Below are 27076 nucleotides of genomic sequence, written 5' to 3' on the forward strand. Positions count from 1 at the left end.
ACAGCCGCCCCAATGTTGATGTGGACTGAGGAAAATGCTGATATTTTGTGTTTTGCTTTTGGAGATCTGGTCCAAAATGACCGAACGTGTCTCATACAAACAGAAAACACTCCCATTTAACCTCATTTACAGGTACAGACTAAACATCTGGCATAGCGGCCATTTTCCTGCTGGTCTGACGTGTTTATGGGGCCAACAGTGTATTCTTCAACCATTAACTAACACTGGACCGCCCATTTAACCTCTGAACTTATTCCCCATTTATGTGATTTCTCTTCTGGAACAAACAAGCAAAACTCTCTGCTAACCCTTCCTGCTAAAGACGTCTCTCTGTGGACATTTATATCCAAGCTCTTTGACCTTCTGAGGTAGTTATAAACATGCATGAGTGACGCACCAATTAATTAATGTCTGTTGGGATCTTTGTGTTATTTTAGTCCTGGTTTCCTGTTTTATTTTGAAGTTTAGTTCCCCTGTGCATTGTTGCCCGTTTTGCTTCCTTTTAATTATCCCACCTGGTTTTGAGTTTCTGATTTGGTTTACCTGTTCCTCGTTTCTCCCTCTGTGTATTCATAGCCATCATTTGCAGTTTTTTTTTAGGCTTCATCGTGTTTCCTTGTCTGTTGTCTGTTGAGATTTTCCCGTTCGTTCAGTTTTTTTGGGTTAAATCGTGTTCCTGCATATTGCCTTCCTCCTGCCTCCATGTCCTGCAAATGGGTCCTCACACCTCTACGAACTGTGACACTGTTAGGTAAATTGATGATCAGAACACACCTCTAGCATCTGAAATAATAAGTGTTTTGGTCGTTTCTTAGCAAATTAATGAGTTACTTTTTACTTGTTACTTCTGTAAAATACAATTTATCTACTAGATACTACATTTAACAAAAAACTTCACAATTTATGACTTTACTTTCTTATTTCTTGAATCACTGTGTCATCACTCAGCCTGTCTGCATGGTGTTTATTGAATAAATGCATATAAAGCTGCATGAAAACACCAAAGGAATGAATAAGATCCTCGTCTGCATGAAGAGAGAGGCCTCAGTGTAAAATCCACCAGCAGGAGAAAAGAAGTGATACTACAAGCTGCTCGTTGACTTGACACGAGCTGAAAGACACACGTCGTCTGCACACTGAATGAATTTCATACCAATGTTTTTGTCCTTTTAGGATTAAACTGAAAGTAATGAGAACATCACCAGTCGCTGAAACCCCATGTCTCTGTATCCTTCCTTCGCACGAGATGATACGCAACGGAAATCAATGTCCCTGGCAACGCGCCCAGGCAAGCAGACACACTCTCTCTCTCACACACACACACACACACACACACACATGCAGAGCATGCATGCACTATTGAAACAGATCAGGACTTCACACACAGGCAAACGTGGCTCTGGTAACGCTGGAAAGTGGCTTCCTTTAGCCAATTAAGTAGTTTTATTTCCCAAAAAGGTAATGTTGGTATTATAATCCATGACTTTATACTTTATAACTCCTTACCACCAACAGGGATGTCATTTTGATTTGAGAGGTGGAGGGACATAAGTATTTTTCATAACACTAATCTTTCTGCTTACAGTGTTTTTCTAGTTCTTCTAGTTTTCTGTCACCACCTCTAAGCTTCATGTTCTTTGGTTTTGGTTTGATCCCCGTGAGTTCCTACACAAATCTACTGCATAGTTGGCGACTATTTCTTACCAATATTATAATACATTTTCACTTTTACACAGATCTCTTAGTTCACTGGTCTCAATATAAAAATGTACCTGATATTTAGCTTCTTTCATTTGACAAAAGATGACGATGTGAGTTGTTTGTCACAATGTATAATGTTAATTCTTTCAGCCTCTCCTCTGATATTTGATTAATAGACAAATATTTATTTGAAACAAAAGCAACATTGTTTTTGTTTTTCTTTCATATTCTAACTATAAAACAAACATTAGTTTACAAACTAGCGTTATTCGTGCAGGCTGGAGATGAAGAGTAGATACGTCAAGACCAGCTAGGACTTCTGTCAACATGTGTTTTTTTTCTTTATCTTGCTGAATGACCAACTTTTATCTAGTTTTCAAAACAACCCGCAGCTCATTTCGCTGTTATTTTGATGTACATTAAAAAACAACAGTACTGTCTTTATTTATTATCTCTGTTGTTCACCATAAAACTTTATTCATCAATAATATAATCTCAGTATAATGTTTATTTTTGGACATTTTCTCTTCATGAAACTAAATTTTGCTAAAATTATCAAATTGCAAAGAAAACCAAAAGCTAAAGAAATACGAACGCGATGATTTCAAGCCCAAATAACACTGATAACCTACATACAACAAAAAAGGAAAGAGCATCCTTAACGCTGGAAAAGGAGAAGAAAGAGCATTTTAAGCCCGCCCCTTATCTCATCAGTAACGTCACATTATGAAGGTTTTAGTCATCACTGCTGTTTCCTCAAACCAGGACAATTAAAACAGCAGTATTTACTGTATTTATAGCCACCTGTACATTTACATTAAATAATTAATGATCATCTCCAAGGTCAAGAAGAGCCGTTTAAATCTGTAGATTTTCCAAGTAGAAAAACATTAATAAAAGCTGCAAAAGCAGCTGCAGATGGAAAAACACAGCTGGAATAACAGAGGCAGACACAGAAGAAGTCGCGCCAAAGAAATGGAGTTGTGGGAGGTTTGAGTGTGGGCCAAGAAAGAACCGGAGCTGAAGATGGACAGCACCATAGATCTCAGAGCAGCGCGTTGGCCCATCATTAACAGTGGGATCACATCCAGCCCAGGGCCCCTCGCGCTTTCTCCGACCCCGTCCTTCACCTCCTTAGCCTGGAGATGGAGAGCCGGCGGGCGAGATTCAGACACACATGAGAGAGTGCAGGTTTTCACACACACACACACACACACACAGAGGAGTGAGCATTAAATTCAGCCCTGTAGGACCTTGGTGGTGGGAGGGAGGCGAGCCCTTCCAGACTCGGCTATTGATTGTAAGTCTGCTCGACTCCACGCTGCAGGTGTGGAATAAAAACACTCCCATCTCCACAGCTTTGTCTTATCCCACATCATACATTAATTACCTTTCTTTGTTCTGCAAACATTCATTATGAAGGCAGAAGATAAAAGTACAGATCTGCAGAGGGAGCGAAGTAATCATCAAGTATTCTGGCTCTATGTGGGTCAAAGTTTTACCGGAGAAGTTCTTCCGTCCTTTTCAGCCTGGCCGTGAGCACAGCGCTCACAAATAATTCAGGTGATGGAGACATTTCAGCTTGTCATAACAGGAAATCCATGGTTGTATTAATGATGTACCAAGGGGAGGTCCTGCTGTTGTGTTTACACGTTCGCTGTCGTGGTTTATTGGGATGCTAAGGGGAAACCGCGCCGTCATTAATGTGATTAATTCAATGTGAGCTTTTTCCAGCTGTGATGAGTCAAAAGTCTGCTGCGAGGAAGGTCCACAACGCTACAGCGAAATAATCTCCAAGAAAATGGACTTACTGACATAAAATGCTGCCAATCTGTCACATCCTGCATGCGCAGGAGATATTAGGTTTGATTCAGCAGAATGTACCTCTGCTGCCTGCGTGTCCTTTTTGTCTGACAGCCCGGCTCTATTTTTTACATCGTTAGGCCGTAATGTAGAAGCTGTCTGGAAAAGAGCTGGAAATACGGCTCATTCCAGCTTCTCTTTAGAGAAACAAACTTTTAAAATGTCTCAACAGACTACCCAATCAGATCCCTCCGCTTTCATGTTAAGGCTTCTTAAATGTTCCAGAAACATTATACAGCCGGAGGGAACCTTAGAGCACTTAGACGCATGGGGAGACCAGGCTTTAGACGAGAGGTTAGACTCAAATGAAAGCAGCTGAATGATAATAAAGCACATGGCAGAGATGGAGATGATTAATACCGTTCTCCTCTCCCATTTGCTGTTCATTAACTCACTGTCTGCCATAATGGCCTGAGCTCAAATAAAAGGGGAGGGAAGAGAAGTTCAGGTTGGGCATTATTAGAACGAACAAAGATGGAGCGAGAGCGCAGGTGGAGGCGGGATGGAGAGACTGCTGATTAGTGCAGCGGTTATCTACATCTTAATCAAGTCGAGTGTTGCTCTCCTGCCCTGGAGAGGCCACACGGTGACAAAAACAGCACAATTCAGCATAACAGTCTATCCACTGGAACATTCTGCCGGCTTTGATTGTCCCCACTCGTCTATCTGAATAAATATTAAAGTTGACATGCATGGTAAAGTAATTCTGCAAGCAGAAAGAGCTTGTTAGAGCCAAAACCTGCTGTCACACTCAAAAACTGGAAAAAGCAAAACTCCAATTCCATTTCTACATAGTTTTTCTCCCCACAAAGCCGGCAGCCCCTGGAGGGAACAGCCGGAGTCAGGTGGGCTGGATGAAGAGGAAAGAGGCCTGATAACACCTGAGCGGATGTGCGTTTCGACAGGCGTAACACGTAGCATTTCAGAGAAAACACTGGCAGAGATAAAAGAACGCAGCTTTATGAATCTGGCTCTGCTCGTGGGGAAACACTGACAGAGATGGACACACACAATTGGATTTGGAGAGGTGCTTCAGTGTATTTCAATCTGCGCCGGTGATAACCTTTTAAAATGGGAAACTATTGAACTGATAGCGAGGAGGAGAAAAAATCTAAGTCCTGACTGATGGAGGAACATGGGAACCTGCTGGGTTTCGGTAATTATCCAGAAAATGTTGGGAACGTGAGTTTTTAAAGAAGATGGATGTTTTGGTTTTTTTTTTTACTTCTGAATGGGCGTAGCAACAGAACGACTGCAGAACAATCCAGCAGACAGCAGCAGCTCGTGTTCTGTACCTCGCTCAGACCCCAACCTGTGTCCACACTTTGTGTTAGAAATGAGAACGTCATTATTTTTAGCAGTACAGCAGTGTTCATATTTAATACCCTTCTGACATTATGTCCGTCCCTTAAGTGCATCCCTACAGTTCCAGCAGCGTTGCCAGATGCATCATTATGTCATCAGTATAGCTAAATGCAGCTCTGTAGGACGGGATGGGTTTGGAAGGATACTGAGTAGGAGTTGGACGACTTCTGTAGGAGTAGGAGTTGGACGACTTCGGGGTCATCTTTCACCATGAAACATTTAGAAAATGTTCATCTTCTGGCATCTATGCATCTGTTGTCTTCAATAAAATATTTGGTCATAACGGCTGGCGGATGGGTCAATTTTTTATGGAAACAATGTCTGAAAAGTATGTTTATCTCTTTCCAAAGAGTTCTCAGTATAATTTATCCTTGCAGTTTTGTATTTTGTTGGACTTGTGTGTTGCGCCAGTTTTAAATCCAAAATGCATTGACAGCATGTTTTCTCAAAATTAAGATGGAAAAGAAAAACTGGACCTTTTTAGTTTATTTTTACTTCTTTTAATTTGCATATTAAAACAGATTAACTAATGCAAAGTAAAAGCAAATGACAACTAGCTTTTTGCATTATTCATCATCATCATCACACTAATTTGCTGACCTTTTCACACAGTTTTTATAATTTGCCAGTCAATCCTGAAAACCAGCTACACAGCTCCCATGTTGTGTTTAATGTCTGAATGCAGACTGATTGTGTCTCAGTTGTTTTATTGTTGGTTTGTATCACGAAGAGGAAAAAACATCTTTGGTAACTTAGATTGGTTGGAATATGTCGATTTTAAACTGTTTCATGAACAAACTTTCAAACTTTAAATTTAACGTTATTCATTTCATTTTGTTTTTTTATGACAGTGAAGTTCAGCCAAATGAGAATAAAAGAACAGAGGTTTGATCACAACCTACATTGGCTAAGACGTCTTCGGACGGGATGGTGAACCTCATGTTACCCCCGCGACATTCATCCAGTTGTTGTTTTTGTTGAATTTAATCATATAAATAATCTCTAACACGTAACAGAAAATAAAAAATAAGCAGAATATACAAATCCTATACAAGAAGTTTATTCATTGATGTATTTATAAATTTTGCTGAGTTAGCGTTTTAGAGAGTTTTATTAGTTTTATTAGTATTAAAGACATATTATGTAACATTATGAATTGAAGCTCGGTGGGCGGTTCCTACCATCACCATCTTGGCAGGGACATGTGTGTCATCTCGCCAGGAAAATACAAATATGAGCAATGAGGTGGAACTGAGAGGGGGGCTGTGAGCATCATGGTCAATGATTGACATCTAGTGTAATCCAGGCTGCCTGTAGCTAAGCTAACCAAGCTAACCCAGAGATAACAGGAGCTAACCAGCTAACATAGGTAAGCAGGCTAAAGCTAAGTCACGTTGTTAACCGGCTAAAAACCACGGTTGTTCTACATTCTTCTGACATGAAGCAGGAGATCGGGGACCTGTCAATCAAAAGGACACGCCTCTGAATATGCCAAATTTCGAGATTAAATTACTTTTAAAAGGGCGAGTTAGAAAAAAGGTAAAACTGGAAGGTAAACCTGACGTATTAAACCAAAAATGGATTTTTGAGCCAGGCTGTAAACATGTTTATTCCTGCTGTGAAATTGGTCTTTTTAACATGGGAGTCTATGGGGATTTGCTCTGTTTTGCAGCCCCTAGTGGATGAAGGGGGAACTGCAGTTTTATACACTTCCACATAGGCTTCACTTTTAACCGCTGGTAGCTCCGTCCATCTTTCAGATAAAGTCTATGGCTTTTCTAGAGCTGCTGCTACCCAGCAGCATCCTGAGGCTGAGAAACTGACAGTATCCAACTTTTACATCCGGGACGTGGCGTGACGATGCAGCAGAGTTTTGCTTCATGGTATAAGGAGGAAGTGACTGTTTTGAACATGCAACGTCGCTGATTCAGCAAAGACGTGCAAGAAGATTAAGAAAGAAAAAGAGAAAAACAAGAATCATCACAAGATTGTCTTCTGTGAGATGGAGAGAGCCAACAGGTCAGGTAGGATACAGCGTGGATGCCGAGTTAGCCATGGATAGGGGGCGTGTTACGGGAAAATGGCTAAAGTTCTGTAGTGTATCCTTAAATGTCAGATTTAGAACAAGCACTATTAACCATGAAACTTTTAGATGCATCTCTTCTTCTCCAACATACCTGAATCACATGACTGAATTCCCTCATCATGGCTTCCAGCTTAACCCTAACCCTGCTTAGCAAAGGCCTGCTAAGCAGTCAGTCATGTTCCTGCCACACTTTACACCTGCTTTCTGTTTAAATCGGGACGTGTTGCATCGTGATGTATCGATTAAATACATACATACATCACATAAAGGTGCATGTTCAAAAAGCTGTCTTTACTTTTCCACATATGGCAGCAAATTGTAGGAGAGGAACACCTGAGAACTGATGCAGTCATTTCATCTGGAGGTTCATTTGTTTCAGTTGATTTTCCACTCCTTCGCCTTCTCACTCCCCGCATCGTTCCGCCGTTTCCAGCTTTCTGTCAGCGACTTGCATTTTGACAGATTTAAGCTGAGGGCCTCGCAAACACAGATGGGAATTACTTAGATGATCAATTAAAAAACTGGCTCTAACTGCAGAAGTTTGGCTCAGAGCATCAAGTCTTTACCTTCATATGATAATATCTAGAGTCATAATGACTCTAAAGGAAGCCTCAGAAGGATTTTTGACCGTTACCAGAGCACGTGATGCGATGACAGAACTGTTGATCCCATCTGAGGCATCTCACCTACACTCCACTGCAGAGCATGCCATGAACAGAATGTCAGGCGTTTGTGGTTTTTTCTAAAGTCCAAATGAAAACAAAGAGTGTGGAGAATGTACATGTTTAAACAGGAGATTAATTTGTTGCCTGTTCACTGCTATAGGAAGGAGAAACAAAGGGATACCCAGAGGGAAGCACTGCCAAGAGCAGAGATTTCTGTTTTATTCTATCTTTAGCATTTCACCTTCCCTACCAGAAGCAGTAATGCATCTGGGGACGGAGACTAAGTGCAGGCTTATATCTGTTTTATAATACCTACTATCTTACAAATACCGCGAGCAGGACTCAAACAAAAACAGGCACCATTGGGAAAAAATGACTCCCTATCATGTACCTCTATCTACTGTTAGACTCAGCCCATAGAAACAGGATTATCATTACCCACCATCATAAGACTCCAGAGACCTTAATGAAATGACTGATGAGAAGTTGGGATGCTGGGGAGAGAGAAGGGAGTGTGTGAGGGCTGGAGAGAAGTGATGGACTCTCATCCATCCTGCCTCTGCTGACAAATATATAGGAGGCCTGGAGCTGGCTGCCAGCTTCGGTGATGGATGAGAGGTAAGTAGTGAAAAACATGTAGATTGAAATAGCAGTTGTGCAAGTTGGATGTAAAGGTGTCACAATAAGAGTGGACGCTGCTGAGACAAGCCTCTGATGTTGAAGGAATCTGCTACATTCAGGTTGTGTCCCGCAGAACGTGAAGTTAATCAGCATGTTCACTCGTTTCTAACGATCAAAGAAAAAAACACCGGCGGTGTTTAAGGAACTTAAATCTGAAAAAAACATCTCTCTGTGGATGTGTTTAGATCTAAAGGAGATGCATCTCTCTTCCACAAACAGCTCTTTATCAGGTTTATGAAACAGAGAATAACATATTGGCTGAAAGTTGACTTCATTTCTGTCTCATCCTGGAAAAATATTCTGTTTTATATCCAACTTTGAAGATCCTGCCTTGTCAATGCTTCAGTCCTGTCTTGTTTCACACTGTTAGCTTTTATGGCAAAACAACTAGTGATGAGTAAAGTTTGACTTGATCAAGTCTGACTTCAGAAGACGTTTACAGAGTTGTGTTTGTTGGTTGATGTGTTGGTGTGGCAGCTGCCTCTGTAAACATGCTGTGTAGTACACAGCCATGTGCTGCTCATGCAACGAGTCATTTCTTATGTGTAATGTAGGAAAAATACAACAAAGAACTTACTGATTACTCCTCATTTTTACTGTCAAGCCATGAGATAGTGAGAAATAAAGAACTCTGATCTCTCCTTAACTTGAAGGAGAGACTTGATCATCAAACACAACATCAGAACAAACATGTCACACCAGCTGTCCAGCACGGTGGTGGAGGCATGGCGATCTGGGCCACAGGAACTGAACAACTTGAAGAGAACAAGTTCATGAACTTCACATGCCAGAGTCCATCGGTCCAATGGTCAAACCCTTACCCAAAGTGAGTCATAAAAACACAGCAGCAAATCAAAGTAAAAAGTCCAAAATAGAAAAAGGAATTCAGACCAAACTCTGAAACATGCTTAACCTGGTTCTGAGCTATGAACCTGAGAGAGTACCGGCACTCTGTGGAGGCACCGTATTCTAGACTTATTTTTAATCAAAATAACATGAAAGTTTTCTTCATCATTTCAGTTTGTGAAGCTGATCGGACATTGACGAGTTTAATCCACTGCTGCTGTTGCAACTGTTTCACTTGCTTGGCACAAGTGAGTAGATTGATATCTACAATGCATGACTATCTGTCCGGCTTTCTTCTTGTATCTGACATACTGTCAGGAAGTTGTCAGGTCTGTCCCAGCTGCCCGCCAGCCTTTCTCCGAGATAACATTCACTCTGCGTCCAGCTATGAGCCTTTCCATCCTTGTGTTGCAGAAGGATTGTTGGTGCGATGGTCTCATCACTGTCTGTGCTCTAATTACAGACTAGCATGCTGAGTTTTGAGAAGTCTGGTAACATTACATTATTTGTCTTCATCACCAAGAAAGACTCTTAGAGACTCCCTGTTGTTGTGAATTTATCCATAATAGCAGTCTAATTTGGTGAAATTAGAGCCATTTATTTCACCCAGGTGGCATTTGGTGGAATTAGAGCCAGTGATCCAGTTAGAGCAGGATCAGGTTTTCCTCTGTGTATGAAAATAACAATGCTTTCTATGCTTACTGACGTTTCTGGAAAGAGTTTTTCAAGACTTTTAAGTTAATTATACTATTTGTGTTACATAAACCAATTACTTCTATTGGATATGTATGGTTTCGTCTTAATCTGATTTCATGGATATGATTAAATTCTTCTGATCTCATCATTTTCATTTCATTTTCAAAAGGTTTATCAATATCGTGTCAAACAGCAAGTCAGGAAGTGATAAATCAAGTTGCAGAGTGATAAAATGAACTTTTTGTGAAGTTAGGCTTCTTTACTTTGACATCAGCTCAACATCAGCAGCTAAATGACAACCTGGGGTGTTTAAGGAGGAAGAAAAAAGGACTGTTTGTTGTTTGTGTTACTTGTTGGCACGTTAACTTAAAATAAAACCAAATGATGAAACCTGCTAAGATACAAAACACTGATCAAAAAGATCACAGAAAACCACGTAATCAAAAATGTCAAAGATCAGAAAGTTTAGAGAATTTCTAAAATAAACAAATCTACGACATTTTTAAAGGGCTGCTGAAGGAAAACATCTTTGATCCTTTGTTCCATAAATGACATGAAACAACTTTTTTTTTATTCCTCCCATCACACTGAACCCCATGTGAGCACTCAAAATCAGCACCATGAGCAGGACCAAATCCATCTCCGGCATGCCGAGTACTGTCAAGCTGTGCGCAGTGGCAGTGGTACTTCACATGGGCAGAGCTGCTTTTTTTACATCCTACTTAGAGGGACCAGTCAAAGAGACAGAGGGAAACGTTCAGCTGCTGCTTTACTGGATTCATGCTCATTTCTGTAAAACATGTTGGCTGTGGTGTAAGATGAGCAAATATATCCTGATGAGCACCTTGCAATGAACGCAGCACAGTTGTTGGTCTGGGGGTTCACTGGGATTCTCACATACAACCATCTCCAGGGTTTACAGAGAAGGTCTGAAGAAGAGAAACTCTGCAGCAAGCAGCAGTTGTCTGGACCGAAGCGACTTGCAAGGTCTTCCTAGTGGCTTGTGAGTGTATTAAAATCCATGTCTGATTGGTTGTTTTAGTTTATTATTAGTCTGTTTTTGTTAAGTTGCAATGGACTGGCGAACTGTCCAGGGTGTACCCTGCCTGTCGCCCAAAGCCAGCTGGGATAGGCTCCAGCTTCCCCGCGACCCAGATTAAGCGGTTCAGAAAATGAATGAATGAATGTCTTTATGAAGAGAATAAATGTTTTTAAGTTCAAAATTAATCAATTGAAAGACCTGAGTTGAGGAGTGAAAATATTTAAACAGCAGTGTAACTTTTGACCCAAGCATCAGCCTAACATGAGAAATAATGGAGAGTTTAATATACAGCATGAGGGTGCTCTGAGGGGAGGATGGGGGGGCTGCCCTCTTCAGAAACCAGACATTGTGACTTTGCAGGAGTGGGTCAGTCTCTCATGGGATCACATGACCTGGAGCGCTTTGCTGTAACCCCCCCACCTCCCGTAAAACCAGAGGGCTTTGCTTTCTGCTGCTTTTTTCTCCTCTTCCAGCCAGTTTGTCATGGCTGAACAAAGTCAGAAGGTGAAAGCGGTGTCTGAGGAGGCCAGAGAGAGAAGGCGGGAAAGGGATCGCTCCAGAGGAAAGACTCGAGTCCACTAATGGCAAAAAGAAAGGAATAACCAGCAACGATTTCTTACAACAATGGTAAAGTGGGAGTATCTCATTTCCTACTGGGAATGTTTCCACCTCCTACCACCTTACCACTTCGTTATTAGGAATGAGTGGTGGTGAAAAGTGGGATAGGGGAAAAGGAAACAAAAGAGCAATGAGACATTACACACCTACTCCAAATAATTTGTATGAATAATTCAGAGCGGAATGTTTTTTATTGACTTGATGTTAAGTCAATGGGAGAGTTCACATCAGTGAAGAAACTCTGTCCTACCATTGTGTGAGTTTCAAATTTTCAAACTGAGGTTTATTTTTATCAAAATTTGCATCTGACAGACAGAACTGACCAATCAGAGAAGTCATGTTGACGGCGTCACAAGAGCCGGTTGCGAGCTATGAAAGTGTCACTTCGTATCACCATGTCCGAGCATCATCATCACTCACGTTTGTTCAACAAGCAAGAATTACAAAAACTAGCTAGTTTGTTCGACAACAATGATTACAAAGACAAACAGTGGTAAACAATAGCAAACAAGCCAAATGATGCTGATGGTGTGTACCTGCTATAGAACATCCTCCTATTGTCCCACGGACATCCGAAAGTACGTCCTGAAGCACCGTGGTCCAGCTTCAGATCCTGCACTAAACAGTTCTCCTCTCTTTCAGGATGTACACACTGTGCTCATCTTTTCTTTTTTTTTGCAGCATCAGCACCATATCAGTGTTGCCAGACGTAGAAGCTATGCTTATTGTTGCCACCTAGCGAGTTTTTTTGCATCACACGTGATGTGCAAAGACAAAGACGTTGATATTTCCCTTCCGAATGATTGGAATTTAATGTTAACTCAGGTCAGTTCTGGTGTGTGACAGTCTGCCGTCTTGGTCCAGACCCAAACCTTGCGACTCTCGTGTCTAACAGGGAAAATTTTCAAGAATTAATTGTAGAAATTTTGATGTTTTACATGACTTTAAGTTTTGTTCTCATCTGCTGCTCCTTTTGCTTTTCCGCTCATCTTATAAGAACTTTGGAAATGTTGGTAATAATCAGCGTTTCCTTTAACAATCCCAAAGTCTGCAGAAGATTTCAGATTTCTTCTTCCATCAAGCTCTCCCAGAGGAGATTCATCCGTGGGAGGAAAGCAGGAAAAAAATCTCATCACATGTCTGACTTGTTGGAACTTTCAGATACTGGAAAGTATGACTTTGTGATGAGCTCTTTTCTCCTTTGCTGCCTTTGCTTTCCTTTACAGAAAGAAAAATAAATGCTATTAAATCCATTTATTCACCAGACAGAGGCAGTGCTGCGTGTCACGCTGTGCAGAGTCACAGTCCTCCCTCTGCCTGCGTGACCAAGCTGTGGGATTGCAGAACCACCGTAAAACTGCAGAGTCTGACCCACTTCCCTCTGAATCATCTTGCCACATCTCGCCGTGCACATTTAACACTCTCTATGCACTCCCTCGCCATCTTTCTTTCTTTATTCCTCAGTAATACACCAACAACACAATCAGAGGGCACACGCTCATCTTGTGTGATACCGCTAATCAGGCCAAGAAAAGAAGGACGGATGGAAAAGGCTGAGAGCAAACCTCCGGAGGAAAAACAGACGACAACACAGAGCAACAACACGGAGCCAAACTAAAAATAACACTCCCAACATTACCATTATTTACTCCTCTGTGGATTTTTAATAAAACAGAATAACAGACTAAACAGGAGCCATCCTCCACCGCTGCAGCACATTTCAGCCAGTGACTATTTGAAGTGACGTTGACTTTAAATAAATAAAACAAAAATGAAACCATGAACCATTTGGAAGTGTAATATTTCCCTTTGCAGAGAAAACAAACACTTGTGATGGCATCTGAGCACACAAACAAGAGGAATAGAATCAATGGAAACACTTCACTAACTGGGTTTTACTAATTATTATAACAATATCTTCAGTTTGGATCCATGTGGTTGCTCCTACAGTCTGTCTGATCACCAGTATGCTGATGACACTCAGCTCTATGTATGACTGCCTCACCAGGAGACTCTGGTCCTGTGAGGCTTCAGCACATCTTGGTCTCATCAGAACATGGATGTTCCAGATGTTTCCCTGATAAATGAACATAAATCTGAACATTCAAAGATTAGAGTCCAGCTTCCATCAGTTACGTTAATGTTGTTTCGAGCCACAAATCCTGGTGTGATCTAAATTCTAATGTCGATATTCAACACTCAGAGCCCCGAAGGCAAGTTTGTGGCTTTTTTTTTTCACCAGTAACACAAATACTGTACACATTTGGCTCAATGTCACTAGTATTCCCTTTAATATCACATCAGACGTATCCAAATACACCTTGTGGTTGCAGAGATATAGTCGTTTACCAGGGTAAGAAATTTCAAGTAAAACTGCTTTTGCCACGACAGGCGGAGGGGATGGTGAAGGAGTGGACCCAAACGCAGAGACGAGGGAACAGGGATGCAGGTTCAAGACCAATTTATTTTTCATAGGCAGAACCCAGGAGACTAAGAACAAACAAACCAACAAAATGATCCCACAACCAAAAACTGAAACTGAGGGGTATAAACACACTGGGGAACCAAACAAGAAACAGGTGTACTGAATGAACTAAAACAAGACCAGGTGAACTTCATGAACAGGAAATCAATAAAGCTAAAAAACAAACAAGAGAACCAAACAGGAAAAACTACTAAATAAAACAGGAAACCCGAAACCAAGGCACAGCAAAAACCAAATCACGACAGCTTTTGGGTTAACCCAGGAACTAAATCAGCCTTTAACGGATAAATAGGACTGATGGCTTAGCATCATTTACAATAAATATCTGCATTTTATTTTCAGCAGTCTTCAATGTGTTAGTGGAGCTTTTTGTAAAAAAAATTCCTAAGACAACTGCAACTAATCCTAATGCTGCTGCTCATGTCATCACAACGGCTCTCAGATCTGTATTGGTTTACTTTGTGGAAAAGAATTCATTCTCAAATGTTTCTGCTGGTCTACAGACTCTAAATGCTTCTGGTTCAGAGGTCTGCTGAAGCCATATTTGCCACCAAGACTTCTAAGATCAACTGGGTCAAATTACTTTTCCCTCCTGACAGCTCCAACGTTACATTAAATATGCGATGTCTGATCCACACTGCAAAATCTCAGCCTTAAAAAACAAGAAAAAAAATGTACAAAAATTAGGTAAATGTTGCTTAAAATACGATAAATTATCTGCCAACAGAACAAGAAAATTAGACTTGTCAAGACTTCCCAAAACAAGTAAAAATCCTCTTAAAACAAGAGGAATTCTCTGGCATAAAAACTAAGAATTATCTTACCTTTAAAAAAAAAAAGCATGTGTATACTCAATTTAAGATATTTAATCTTACTTAGATTTCAGTTTTTGCAGTGCAAGCAGGACAAAAAAAATGCTGTTGTCTCTTGTTTTTCATTTCATGTTCATCAGATCGGGCTGCCTTATGAAACACGCTACATGAATGCATAAATCTTGTCATTTAGCTCAGTGATCACTGAATCATCATATTTATATAGATCAATGTACTCTCGCACAGCTACTTAACTTTGCTGCATGTTTAAGTTGGTTATGTTTGTTCACATCCCAACATGCCGGCACACAAACACCGCTCCACACTAAACAACTAACAAAAACTCTTCTCTGTTGTGACTACATGTTCCTGCCAAGCCTGAGCTGTGAATTCTAACATTAATAAACAGAGATCCACAGCAAATCCTCCTCCTCTGACCTACCTCCCGTATCTCTCCCCCACATCCCCTCTCCCCCGACTGCCTCTGCTGCACAGTTCATAATTGAGATTCAGATGGATATGCCCTGGATGCTGGCTCCAGCAGCCCCAATCCACATGCAGCTATCTGTGAAACTGGAGACACGGGAAGAATCTCTATGCTTCCAGGCCCAGGCGTCTCAGAGGAAATTACACCGAGTGAGAGCGGGCCTCAGTCAGCTGACGCTACCTTCTCATGCATGGGGTACGCTCCTTTTCGTAGCGCTACATCAAGCTCAACTTCAGCCAAACTTGTGTCTCATTAATTTGAACTATATTTTGCATAATTGAATATTTGCATTATTGCACAGCATTCCCCAGCCTCTGCAGCTGACATCAGCTTTTGTTTGCAGCTTCATCAGGCCTTTGACTCTTAGTTGTACAGCAGCAAACAGTGCATTACAAGAGTGAAAATGGGAGCTGGAGCACTGCACACTCAAAGGTAGGGATGGTGGGAGACCACATAAATCAGCCTCTTATGCTGCGACAGTACTTGTCACCGTGGCAGCATGACCGTGTCAGCGTGGCATCCGGCCTGGTGAAGCACCAGTTTGCTGTCGGAAACACGCCACTGGGACAAGACGGATGCATGTTCTGTTGTATCTGGGATGGAAAACTTCCGACCACCATCACAACAATGTCAGGAGTGAAGCCGGACTGGGATCCGATGTGTCCACGATCATCCCTGTTGAGACGGTGACTTTCTGTCCAAGATAAAGCAGAACGTGCACCCTCCGTGGTGCACCTGTGATGATCAACTTTTCACCCAGTGTTACCTGGAAAAACACTGGCAGTAAAATAAAACACTTAAAACATAAATAGGGCAAAATGTGAGGAGATGTAACTGGTTTGCTGTTGGTTCCTGGCAGCTGAAAGCCGCTCCGAGCCACCGAGGCATGACTGAACCGCATTACTCTAACAACTTAACACTGTTTGCTTACTTTATCTCTTAACTGTCAACTGCAACTATAGTTCGACCTCTCTAAATTAGGCTTTTCTTTTTCCATCTCTACTTTCTTTTTGTGCCCCTGTGATGAAAACTGTTTCAATCCAGCAGGGACAAAGCCGGTGCTTCCCTGACAGAGCCTGATAAAGGGGAAGTAAAGAATACCCTCGGCCACGAGTGTGTCATGAAGCTGATTAGTTTTTGCTTGAGGGGAAAACAACAAGAAGAAAAAAAAAAGCTGGATCAGAACAGTGACAGTGCAGCAAATCAATAAGTCAAAATCTAACCAGGTGTCAGATAAATCAGCACAAAACTTGCCTTGACTGAAGTGATTTTTAAATAAAATCATGCAAATAGATCAGTTTGTTTATCTTTTCAACTGAATTTAATCAAAGATGTGACACTACCTGAGATTAGATCTGTTTCATTTTATATCCAGCTCACAATCTGGTGCCTCTGCTGCAGAGATGTTGCAAATAAAGATCTGTAACAGACTCAACAATGACTTTACATTAAGCCAATCAAGCCTTGTTTAAGTTGTAAAAGCTTTGGCAGAGAAGACTACAGCCTGGGTCGGTGTAAAGCTGCTCCTTCTTCTTTATGAACGCAAATGTTGGAAAGTTGTTAGAATCGGGTCAGTATGTTGTTAATAACTGCATTTCCACCTGGCATGATCCAGAATCTTTCTGTAGGAGCAACGAGAAAGGATCTACTTATTTTTAAATATTGGTTTCTATTAGAAAAACAATGAATAGTTCATTCCTCTTTTCCTTCTTGTCCATCTCCAACCAGTCCAGACAGGTTTTCTCTCCTGGTCCTGGTTCTGATGGAGGTTTTCTTTCCTGGTTCTGGTCCTGATGGAGGTTTTCTTTCCTGGTTCTGGTTCTGATGGAGGTTGCCCTTCCTTGTCCTGGTCCTGATAAAATCCATCAGCACAAGACTGCAGAAACAGTCTGATGATGCTGGAGGTGACCAGAACACTCAGCTAGCCGATGCTGAAGAGCTAGCTCTCGCCACAGATGCACCATCACATGAAAACATACCAAGGTGAAATATAAACAGAGCTGTTCTTCAGACTGAAGTCATGAAAGGAGACACACCAAATGTGCTTTCAGCAGCTGATAAAGATATGAGACTACATGGAAAAGCAAGATAATGAAAATGCTAGCAACATAGCGCTAGCTAACGATAAACACTAAGTGGCTTCCACTTCCCCCTTTCCCACCCGACCAACAGTCTCTTCTCCGGATCATTGATAAGATGAACATATTAGCAAATATTCTGACGCTGTGTGAGTTTGTGTGTGTATTCTGGTGAGAGTTTATCCTCTCTTCTGACCTATATGCTGCTTTCGGACTACCTGCTACTATAGATACATACAAACGTATGCAGTGCTCAAACTAACACAATATTTAGCCTCATCTGCTGTTGTCAACATGTGAAGAAAACACAGAAATGTCCACATGTGTAAGCAGATGCTGTCTTCTGTTCACCTTGGACAGTCATTTCCAGCCCCCCCATCTCATACTTCCAGCAGGGACGGTGCTTCTCTAGCAGGAGGCTTCTCGCTGTGATGTGTCTGTGAGAACATTGTCTCCACTTTTCCTTGAAATTCATGAGTTAATGTTTGGAAATGAGTAATGATGTTCTAAGGTCTCACACAAACCCACCGCAGCTGATAATTTAGGACCAGGTATCAGGATTTTGTGACACCTCATCATGTTGAAGAATTATAACACTTCTCATTTCAGGAAAAGAAAGATCTGAACTTGTGAGGATGTCAAACTCTCAGTGGACAAAATAAGATTTTCATTTGTGTCCCACAGCTACATCCATCTCTAGTCAACCCAAATGGCTAACCTGGAGACGTCTCACATATAGATACACACAATGTTGTGACATCCAACACCTATCAAACACAGGATATTAAAACTGTGTAGAGAAGGAGCTTCAGCAGCTGCCTGGACAGGTAACGGATTGGTCGGCAGCTCAGCTGGGAAAACTTCTTCCCTCCAGAGGGAAAGTACAGCTATCTGTCTGTTGTTCTGCCCAACAAACCTGTAATTAGGCAGATTCAGAGCTGCCACAAGCACACGAAAACCTCCACATCAACCTGCCTGCTTGTCAGGTTTCCTCATCTGCTCGATGAGGACTGCAGGAAGGTGCTTCCATGAACAAGAAGAAGAAAAAACCCAACACTGAAGTAATTGGAGTGTCACTTGTCCACCAACTGACACTGTGATCAGTGCCAGTTGGTCAGCCATTGTTAGAAATCCCTGAGCAACCAGGAACCAGTCCCAAAGGACCAAATGGGAGGAAAAGCAGCGAGTTCTAAGATGGAAAGCGAAACAGAAAACAAGAAAAAGTCTTTTTAACCTGGTTTCATTACAACTACTCATGAGTGAGCAGGAAATTTTTCATGAAAGGACTCCAAAAATCACTTTTTTTTTCTACCTCCCAGGCTCCAAAGTGATTAAATTCATTAAAATCTCTTCAAGTAATTGGAGCTCATCTATGGCAGAGTAAATATTCAATTAATAGTGTCTTTATAATAACTATGATTCCTTCAATCCATCGCACATAGCCTCACATGTCTCCCCATTATTAATTAAAATTTCTCTTTGGAGGTCAATTAAATTTCCTTTAACTGTTCATTAGCCAAAATACAGAGCCGCAGAAACATCTATTAAAGAGGGGTTCATCCTCCCCCGGCAGTGTGGTGTGTATTGTAAGATGAGAGGAAGGGGTTGGGGAGGTTTAATCTTTCCCTTTGCCTCCCTCCGGGGCAGAAAGTGGGCTTAAGCTCTGTTCGTGTTGAGGTGGCGAGCTGAGCCACGGCGGAAGCTCTTTACCGGTCTCCGTAGCGTGTTTGGCCAAGGCTGACTGGCTGCCAAACAGCCAGAGACAGCAGAGATGAATCAGCACTGACAAGGTGAAGCCAGCTTCGTGTTCAGCGGCTGACAGCTCAGGTGCTCAGAGAGATGGAGACACAACAGATTACATTTAGGCCACTGCAGGGGAAGATGGGGGGGGTGGGGTCCAAAATGGATTTTAGATTCTGAAAACTTGGTCTCAGTCTACCAAACTACAGCACAGATAATAGAGCTTCAAATTATATATGGAGAAATTATGGATCAGTTGAGACCGTCCTCCCATAAAAAATGACCTAATAAGCCGTTCTGAGCTGCAGCTTATTACGAGCCACACTAATATTTTATAAGCGACCTCCAACGGTCGTTTGAATCATTTTCACAGTGATCTGAAACATAACTCTGGTCACTCTGACCCACAAATACCATTAACTGAATTCTAATAACTGTGTCTGATAGAAGTGTTACGTGACTGAATATTTTATCCATTTTATTGAAGTTATGATGTTCACTGACATGGTGGATACACTCAATTACAATGTCCACTCTGAGACTGTTCGTCCTTTTCAGACAGTCCCATAAAGGAGATGTTTAAGTAGCCTGTCCAACCCAGTTATATTTTTGGCACTGGCGGGGGTAATTATGGAGAAAACACAGAAGGAAGGTAACCAATGGAGACAAAATGTTGCAGGACAGTCAGGTCAGGAAAACAAAAGTTTTTGGGTATGACAAAGGTGTCACAGTGAGTAGGTGGTATGGGGACCCAGTTGCAGGACAGAGAGGCAGGAGGAAAACCAAATGCAGGGAAAAGGTTTAATCTTTAAACCAAATGGAACACAAAATGAAACGGAGAAAACACAGGTGACTACAGAAAAACTGACACACACTGAACCAGCAAAGTTAACCACAAGCGAGGGATATAAAAACACTGAACACGAGACGCAGAAGAACTAATAGAACAAAGTTAACCAGGAAACAAGACACAAGGAAACTACATAATAAAACAGGAAACCAGAACTAGAGAAAAATGGGACATCACATCATGACAAAAGGTCCATTCATTCAGTCCCCTTGTGGTGTGATGCTTCCACTGATAAGTAAAACATGAGGACAAGTAACATATGGGAAATAGGTCCATTCCGCCTGTAATCAGATCCTTCATTGGATTTATGTGGATTCCTGAAATTACAGAAAAGTCTCTTGCCATCATGCTGTTTTTTTGTTTCAGTCGTAAAAATATAGAGCCTGGGTTTTTTGGGGGTCTTGTGGGAGAGGAAAAGTGACTTGGAAACCTTTAGTCAGGATTAAGGTGGGTCACATCATGTCAGAGTTTACTGGGATCACTGTTTAAAGGTTTGTAAGTGACGTTTCTTCTGCTGGTGAGGGTCCTTGTCTGTTAGCTGGCCAGACGTCAGGGCTAAAGCTCATGGGGGGATAAATCTGCTTTCTTGTTTTACTCGTTATGAAAGGAGCTGAGAGCAAAACATTTATTGAGCCTATTTTATTGCAGAATGTGCTGCCAGTCTTTCTGACAACATGGACTGACTTTTTTACAGAGAGTCTTGGCTACCATAGAGTGAAACAGCTGTTCATGGTTTATTTCTACCAAAGACAGGTAGCAAGAATGCTAGTAAAACAATGCAGGTGCAGAAACAATGCAGGATATGTCCCAAAGGGTCTTTGCCCATTGCTCTTCCCCATCAACACGTCGAGATGTTCTACACAAGATTTTCCATGTTCTATAGTCGATGAGATCACATGGTTCAACGTTTTTAAGGTATTTGGTGAGTAAACTCACATCTAAACTAAGAAAATACCCAACTTATCACATCTTCAGCGTACAACAGGGATCACCAACTCATCTTCGAGGGCCAGTGTCCTTCAGGTATTGATTGTGTCATTACTGCAACACCTGAGTTAAATAAAATGGATCCCCAACTGTTTATCAAGTTCTGCTCGTCTGTTAATGACCATTAATTTGAATCAGGTGTGTTGCTGCATCCAATACCTGCAGGATACTTACCCTGGAGGACCAGATTTGACGATCCCTGTTTTACGGCATTAGCTGTTGGTTTGTTTACCCTCCCTTACGAAGGGGTTGTGATATGATTGATTAGAAGCAATAAAGGTTTTCTAACCCTAACCTACTTCTTAAACCTCAATAAGATGCTTTGGTCTCCGTGTTGCCTGTCTCAGCTACAACCAGTACAGTCTGGATGGGTTCCCAGACCATCACAGGACAGTGAGAGGAACAAGTAAGGGAAGCTACACAAGCATGGTGGAACCATGAAAATTCAACACATAGAGGTCCTAGATGAGATTCATAGCAAGAACCTTCATGTGAGAGGCGCAAACCACACCAAAAGAAAACCAACACGAACACACAAACACACAAAGCAGTCGACTCCAGCAGAAACTTTCTATGGAAATGATTCTTCTTTAGCATGTTGAAGCCCAGAAACACAAACCTGCTTTGGTCAGACTTCTATAAAGAGGACTCTTACAGCCGTTGGGATCCTAAGATATCTCACACTGGGACAATCATCAGATGTTGTTGTTTTATGTGCTGAGGACAGCTTCAAGGTGGGGGATATCTGCTTATACGGAGATTTCATCTTAAATAGAAGAGTTCTGTCCCAGTCTCCCTCTGCTCCCGTGGTTTGCTTTAGGATTGATCCTTATAATAAAATTGTGTTATTGTGAGTAATTTCTTCAATCTGAGAGCACTGCAGGGAAGCAGCAGCTCTCAAAGAGGAGTCCTTGAAGAAGCAGAAGGAAGAATTGTTCAATTTAATTTTCTTTTCAAGGAGACGTCATGCCTGTGAAGCACCATGTGAGCTGACTACTCAGATCACAAGTTCCCTGACTGATTCTTTTCTCCTCTATGAAAGCAGACCCAGAGAAACTTTTACAGTTGCACCCCCCCCCCCCCCCCCCCCCCCCCCACACACACACACACACATACACACACACACTCCAGATCAAATAGCAGCCCACAAACTTCACATGGGTCTATTTTCAGGCCTGTATAACAGCAGCAGCATACCATTGTGGTTATCTGCCGCGTGTCCTATACGCTCCATCATGCCCGAGGCGAACCCTGTTCTCACTGCTGGAATATAAACATCAACCACTCATAACATTAATCTCACCATGCAAGTGCGAATTTTTGAAAGCAGCCCATCTGCGAAGGCTTTCCAATTAGCTGCTGTCATATGGCACATGATGGAACAGTTTTCCGTCCTTGGTGCACCACTGTACAGGAAGAAATAATAAACAATATGCTCTACTAATCTCCTGTTAGGCCGCAGGATTTCATCTGCAGAGCCCTCGGGATGACGTGAAGCCTTTCTCCAACCAGAACACAAGCGCAATGCATCCGTAAATAGCTGAATTATGTTGTATTTTATCTCCAGCAGAATGCTTGCCAGACAAATCACATTGTCTGCAAGAACAAACAGCAGTTAAGAGCAGCGATCAGAGGCACGCACCTTATCAAACTATGCTAGCTCTGAAACAACAGCACTGAATCAGCAGCAGTAAACCATCTTAGAGGAAGGAAAAAAAAACAAAGATAGAACATAGTCACCACAGACGCAGCATCCATCATGTGGACAGCAGAGATAGCAAGCGCCTTTGCATTTATGAGCTTACCTTGCGTCCGCCTGTGTTCAGCTTTATGGGCGTGAGGAAAGGGTCAAAGATCATGTGGCTGGTCTCGATGTTGACTGGCGACTGCCTCTTCCCAACAGAGCACAGGTTCCAGGCCGAGTTCACCAGTCCCCAGAACGACGGCACTGCAATGCAAAGACAGACAGGTGATCAGGAGGGTCTGTACTGATGGTTAACGCTCACACCTGCCCAACTCATGGCTAGCCAACCTCACCTAAACTCAATCTGGCTTGGATGGCTTGTAACAACACTGTTACAAATTTCAAGGCAAGTACTGATGGAGACTAATGGGAGACCAGTTTTACTTTATCTTCTGTTTTATGCTTCTTCAGAATCCATCTTGGTTCCACCAGGGTGCGCTGCAGTGTGTTTTTGAAGCGTCCCAGAAGTGCCGTCACTGTCCGTTATGCTAAAATACGTGGCTGTTCTTTTTTTTGCTGCTTTGAAACCACATCAATCCAGAGTAGAGCAGATAATATAGGCAGGAAGTCAGTCCATGAAAAGCAAAGTGGAAACATCAGCATTACCTCATTACTGGCTGCACTGGAACCAAGTCATCACTTTATACTTCACTCTGTGGACAATGAGGGGTTCTGTATTGCTTGACACCATTCATCCCTACTCTACAAAAATAAAGAACAGGCATGAAAGTCCTGGTCGTACTGGACATGTATCTTTGCCGCTTTATTGTTTACTTTAAAGTCTTCAAATATACAAGCTATTGAGCTGTTTAGCAAACCAAAACCACAACAGAGACACTCTGCTCCTGGTTGGTGGAACAAGTGCCGGGCCACAGCGCCTCTATGACGCTTCCACGTTCGGTGAAACCCCGTGGTCGTACAGTCAGCAAGGTGAGGGTTCAAACTAACAAACTAAAAAATTAGGTTTGAAACTCCAATGATCTCATCCTTTTCCATCTTGAAGATACAACAGCAGGATGAGGAATGGAGTAAGTATTAAAGGAGCTCAGTGGTCTAAACTAATCCCCAGTGACTTTTAGCAATTTGGTGAAAACCTCCTCCTGAACTGCAGAGATAGTACAGAGGTGAGAGAAGTGGAATCAGCCTATAATCAGCTTCTGCATACAGTCAGTGTACGAGCGAAGGGACAGGATGGCTCAGTGATAGAATGTCAGCACTGTGGGAGTGAGACGTGTCTCCGCCAGTGATTCTCTTATGTAAAACGTGGCCACCGGGACAGAGAATTCAATTCCTTCTCGAGGAGAGAAGCAAAGCCTTATCAACGTCAAGTCTTGCAAGAGGCAGCTTTTAGCTGCAGTATCTGCTTTGGCCCAAAGCTGCATTTCCCATTCAGGAACGCAGTATAACACGGAGATGACTCACTGGAATTGTGCTATGCAAATTCCACCGAGATTTACAACAAAAGGCGAGATAATTTGAAAATATGCAAATTGACAATGAATCAGAGGGAAGCAGACATGACATGGCGTGAATTCAAAGCTTAAGGCTCAGCAAGTCAAGTCCTTCCAGCCTGAGAGCTGCTGTGTTTGTTTGCCATGTTTGTAGACATTCTGTGCGGAGAAAAACACTACATCACATTTCAAATAAAAGAGTGCAGTCATCACTCCGTCCACCACCAACATGCTGTTAGAGGGGGCATATGCAGGTTTCAGGGACTTTTTGCACAATAGATGGGCGTCAGCAATTCAGCACAGAACCAGACGGCAGTATGTCGGATGACAGTGAACAATGTGGGCGGTTGAAGTGAGAAACCACAAGAAATAATGACACCCCCCCCTTCAGCTTTAAATATGCACCATTAAATATGGACTGCCATGGCGGCCATTAAAGATGACATACTGTATATTAGTGATCCGTCTAATGTAATTCCCCATGACAAAGCAAATACCTGAAGACACACAGGAAAGTTCAGGATGAAAAGGTGAATTAGTTGGGGACGGCTGGAATAAACCAGAATAATCTCTGACGGGAGCTGTAGCAATACCTTAACAATTCTTATGAATTTCAGTATCACCATTGGCACAAAGTTTGCTTCATATTTAGTCGTGACTTCGATAACGCAAATGTTTTACAATCTGTTTAAACATGAAGTGACAGGCTGGGTTCAGTGGATCCTGAAACAGTAAGCAGGCTTGCTCATTAGCAAAGAACCTTCAGTGCCTGTAAAGGTTTGCCTGAAGTGTATTTATTATTTATCAAAACACAAGCAGTTTCTGCACAATTAAATAGCTGTCTCACTTCCCATTTGCTTTCTATGTAATCGCTGTCAAGGTTTGTTTACATTTTCTTGGAAACAAACTCGTTGTCAAGATGTATTTGCTGCTGTAGAGCAACAGTTTGGAAGAAAATGGGGTTGTGAGACAGTCCTATAATTAAAAAGCCATTTAGCGGTCAGATTTCCGCCACCGTTATGTTTTAGAAGACTTTAAGCTTTCTATTAAGATTCTACCGCTACCAGTAGAAGATATGGTACACTGACAGTTATTACAAGACAATGAGTCACAGGAAAGAGTTTTATAATACTGCTTAAGGGCTTAAACATTATTCTCAGTACATAGTCAGATACGGTACTAAGCAACAGCAATGTCCACCAAGTCCTACCACCAAAGCCATACCTAGCCATGAACTTGGAAATGGACAGGATCTTTGGTACATTGCCCTCATGATGATCATGGAAGCCTAGATCTGCAGTGTCTGACTAGATCTGTTGCAGCATGAGCCTCTGGTGGGTTCTGTGTCATGGATCAGTAACAGACATTTTACTCAGAAACATAAAATGAAATACAGGTGTGCAGGCATGAAACATATGAAACTCCAGAGTCAGACATGTTGGAAAAATCTGTAGAGTTTGCACTACTGGAAGTTTCCAGAAAACTAAAACTGAAGTTAACTGGGTAGACATGTTGGTGTAGATTCTTATCAAACCAACCAATCACAAGGGAGTGCTTCTGCGTAGCTGTATTTGGATAGCCGGTGAGCACAGCAAGTCAAAAGAGGTGTGTGTCGAGCCTCCGCAGACCCACTCAAAGCCTGCGGTGGTTACAGTAAACCTACCTAAAGCAGTGCGAGTATAAACCAGCCTTTAGTTACCCAGCTCTTATGAAAAAAAGGAAGAACAAACACCCCCATTTAAACCTGGCAGGTTTTAAAGGTCTAATATGTGCATTTGGGTTAACATTAAGGGTCACAAAGAAATCGGGGCACTGTGGATATGCATGTGTTTCCACTAACACAACCATGTAAGTTAGCTGGTCGGGAGCTTTCTGCGCGTGTTCATCAGGCCGCAGGTCTTTATACTCCTTCATTAAAGAACTGCTGAAGCAAACGTACTCAGTCACAACTCAGACTTGTCAGTTTCTTTGGTTGCATCTAAATGGAAGAAGAGGAACTTCGTGGACCAGGGCTACTAACTTCTGTTCGTTTCTGACAGGTTTTCAGTGTTTCCCTGCTCCAACACACATGACTGAACTAAAGCTATCATTGATCCAAAAATCCTACATCTCTATACCAACTGGGTTTTTACATTGATCCAAACTAGCGTGATAACATTGGCACTTTTAATGAAAGGCTTGAAAACTGTCAGAATCTTTATAGATTAGAAGGACTGAGTGTTTTGTGGTGGATTTATTTCAGCTGTACAACTAAGCACCTGCATTCCCAAAATCAGCTTTTCCCGCTGAAATAATGGCAAGTTCAGAAATAGCTATGTAGTTTAGGCATTAATGTGTTAAAAAACATGGATGCATTAATTCCACAGATCAACTGCTTTGCATTTTTACAAACTGACACCTAAGTATTAGTATCACGATACGAGAACTATATTTATCTTGCATCCAATCATTCAGATGGATACCAGATCTTGTGTCCTACTTCTTCCTTTCCCATAGTGATGAGATGTACCTTGCAGAACCTATAGAGCATGTGTAAAGTAAATGGTATTTTTTCCCTCCTACTTCAGTAACGAAGTGGAATCAGTACTTTCATAAGAGTATTTTTTCACGAAGATTACTAAACTTTAACTTTTAGAAAATGGATCTTTTTTTCATGGCCATCAGGAGACTCTTCAAACAGTTCTTAAATCCCGGTGTTTACCTGGGGACTCACAGGTTTTCACCTTCTCCAGCAGGCTCTACCTCCTCCCTACCGAGCGCTGATCCAAAACCCCAGCAGATACACCAATCCTTTCCTATTTGTCTTGTTTTTTTGTTCTGCCTCCAGTGCCAAACCAGTTTAAGTCAAGAAATCATTTCACACAAGCTGATAAGGAAAC

The 27076-nt window shown here is 41.9% G+C and overlaps 1 protein-coding gene across 1 annotated transcript in view; it reads right to left on the reverse strand.

Moving 5' to 3' along the window:
* Positions 1–27076, reverse strand: part of ca10a (carbonic anhydrase Xa) — a gene marked incomplete at its 3' end in the record, with an annotated part of 353940 nt that overhangs the window by 181237 nt on the left and 145627 nt on the right. Inside the window, exon 3 of the mRNA XM_079260972.1 lies at positions 22808–22950. Coding sequence (XP_079117098.1) covers positions 22808–22950 — 143 coding nt within the window. The remainder of the gene's footprint in view (positions 1–22807; positions 22951–27076) is intronic.

Source organism: Telmatherina bonti (assembly GCF_933228915.1).
Source record: "Telmatherina bonti genome assembly, chromosome: 21".
Classification (NCBI taxonomy): Eukaryota; Metazoa; Chordata; class Actinopteri; order Atheriniformes; family Telmatherinidae; genus Telmatherina; species Telmatherina bonti.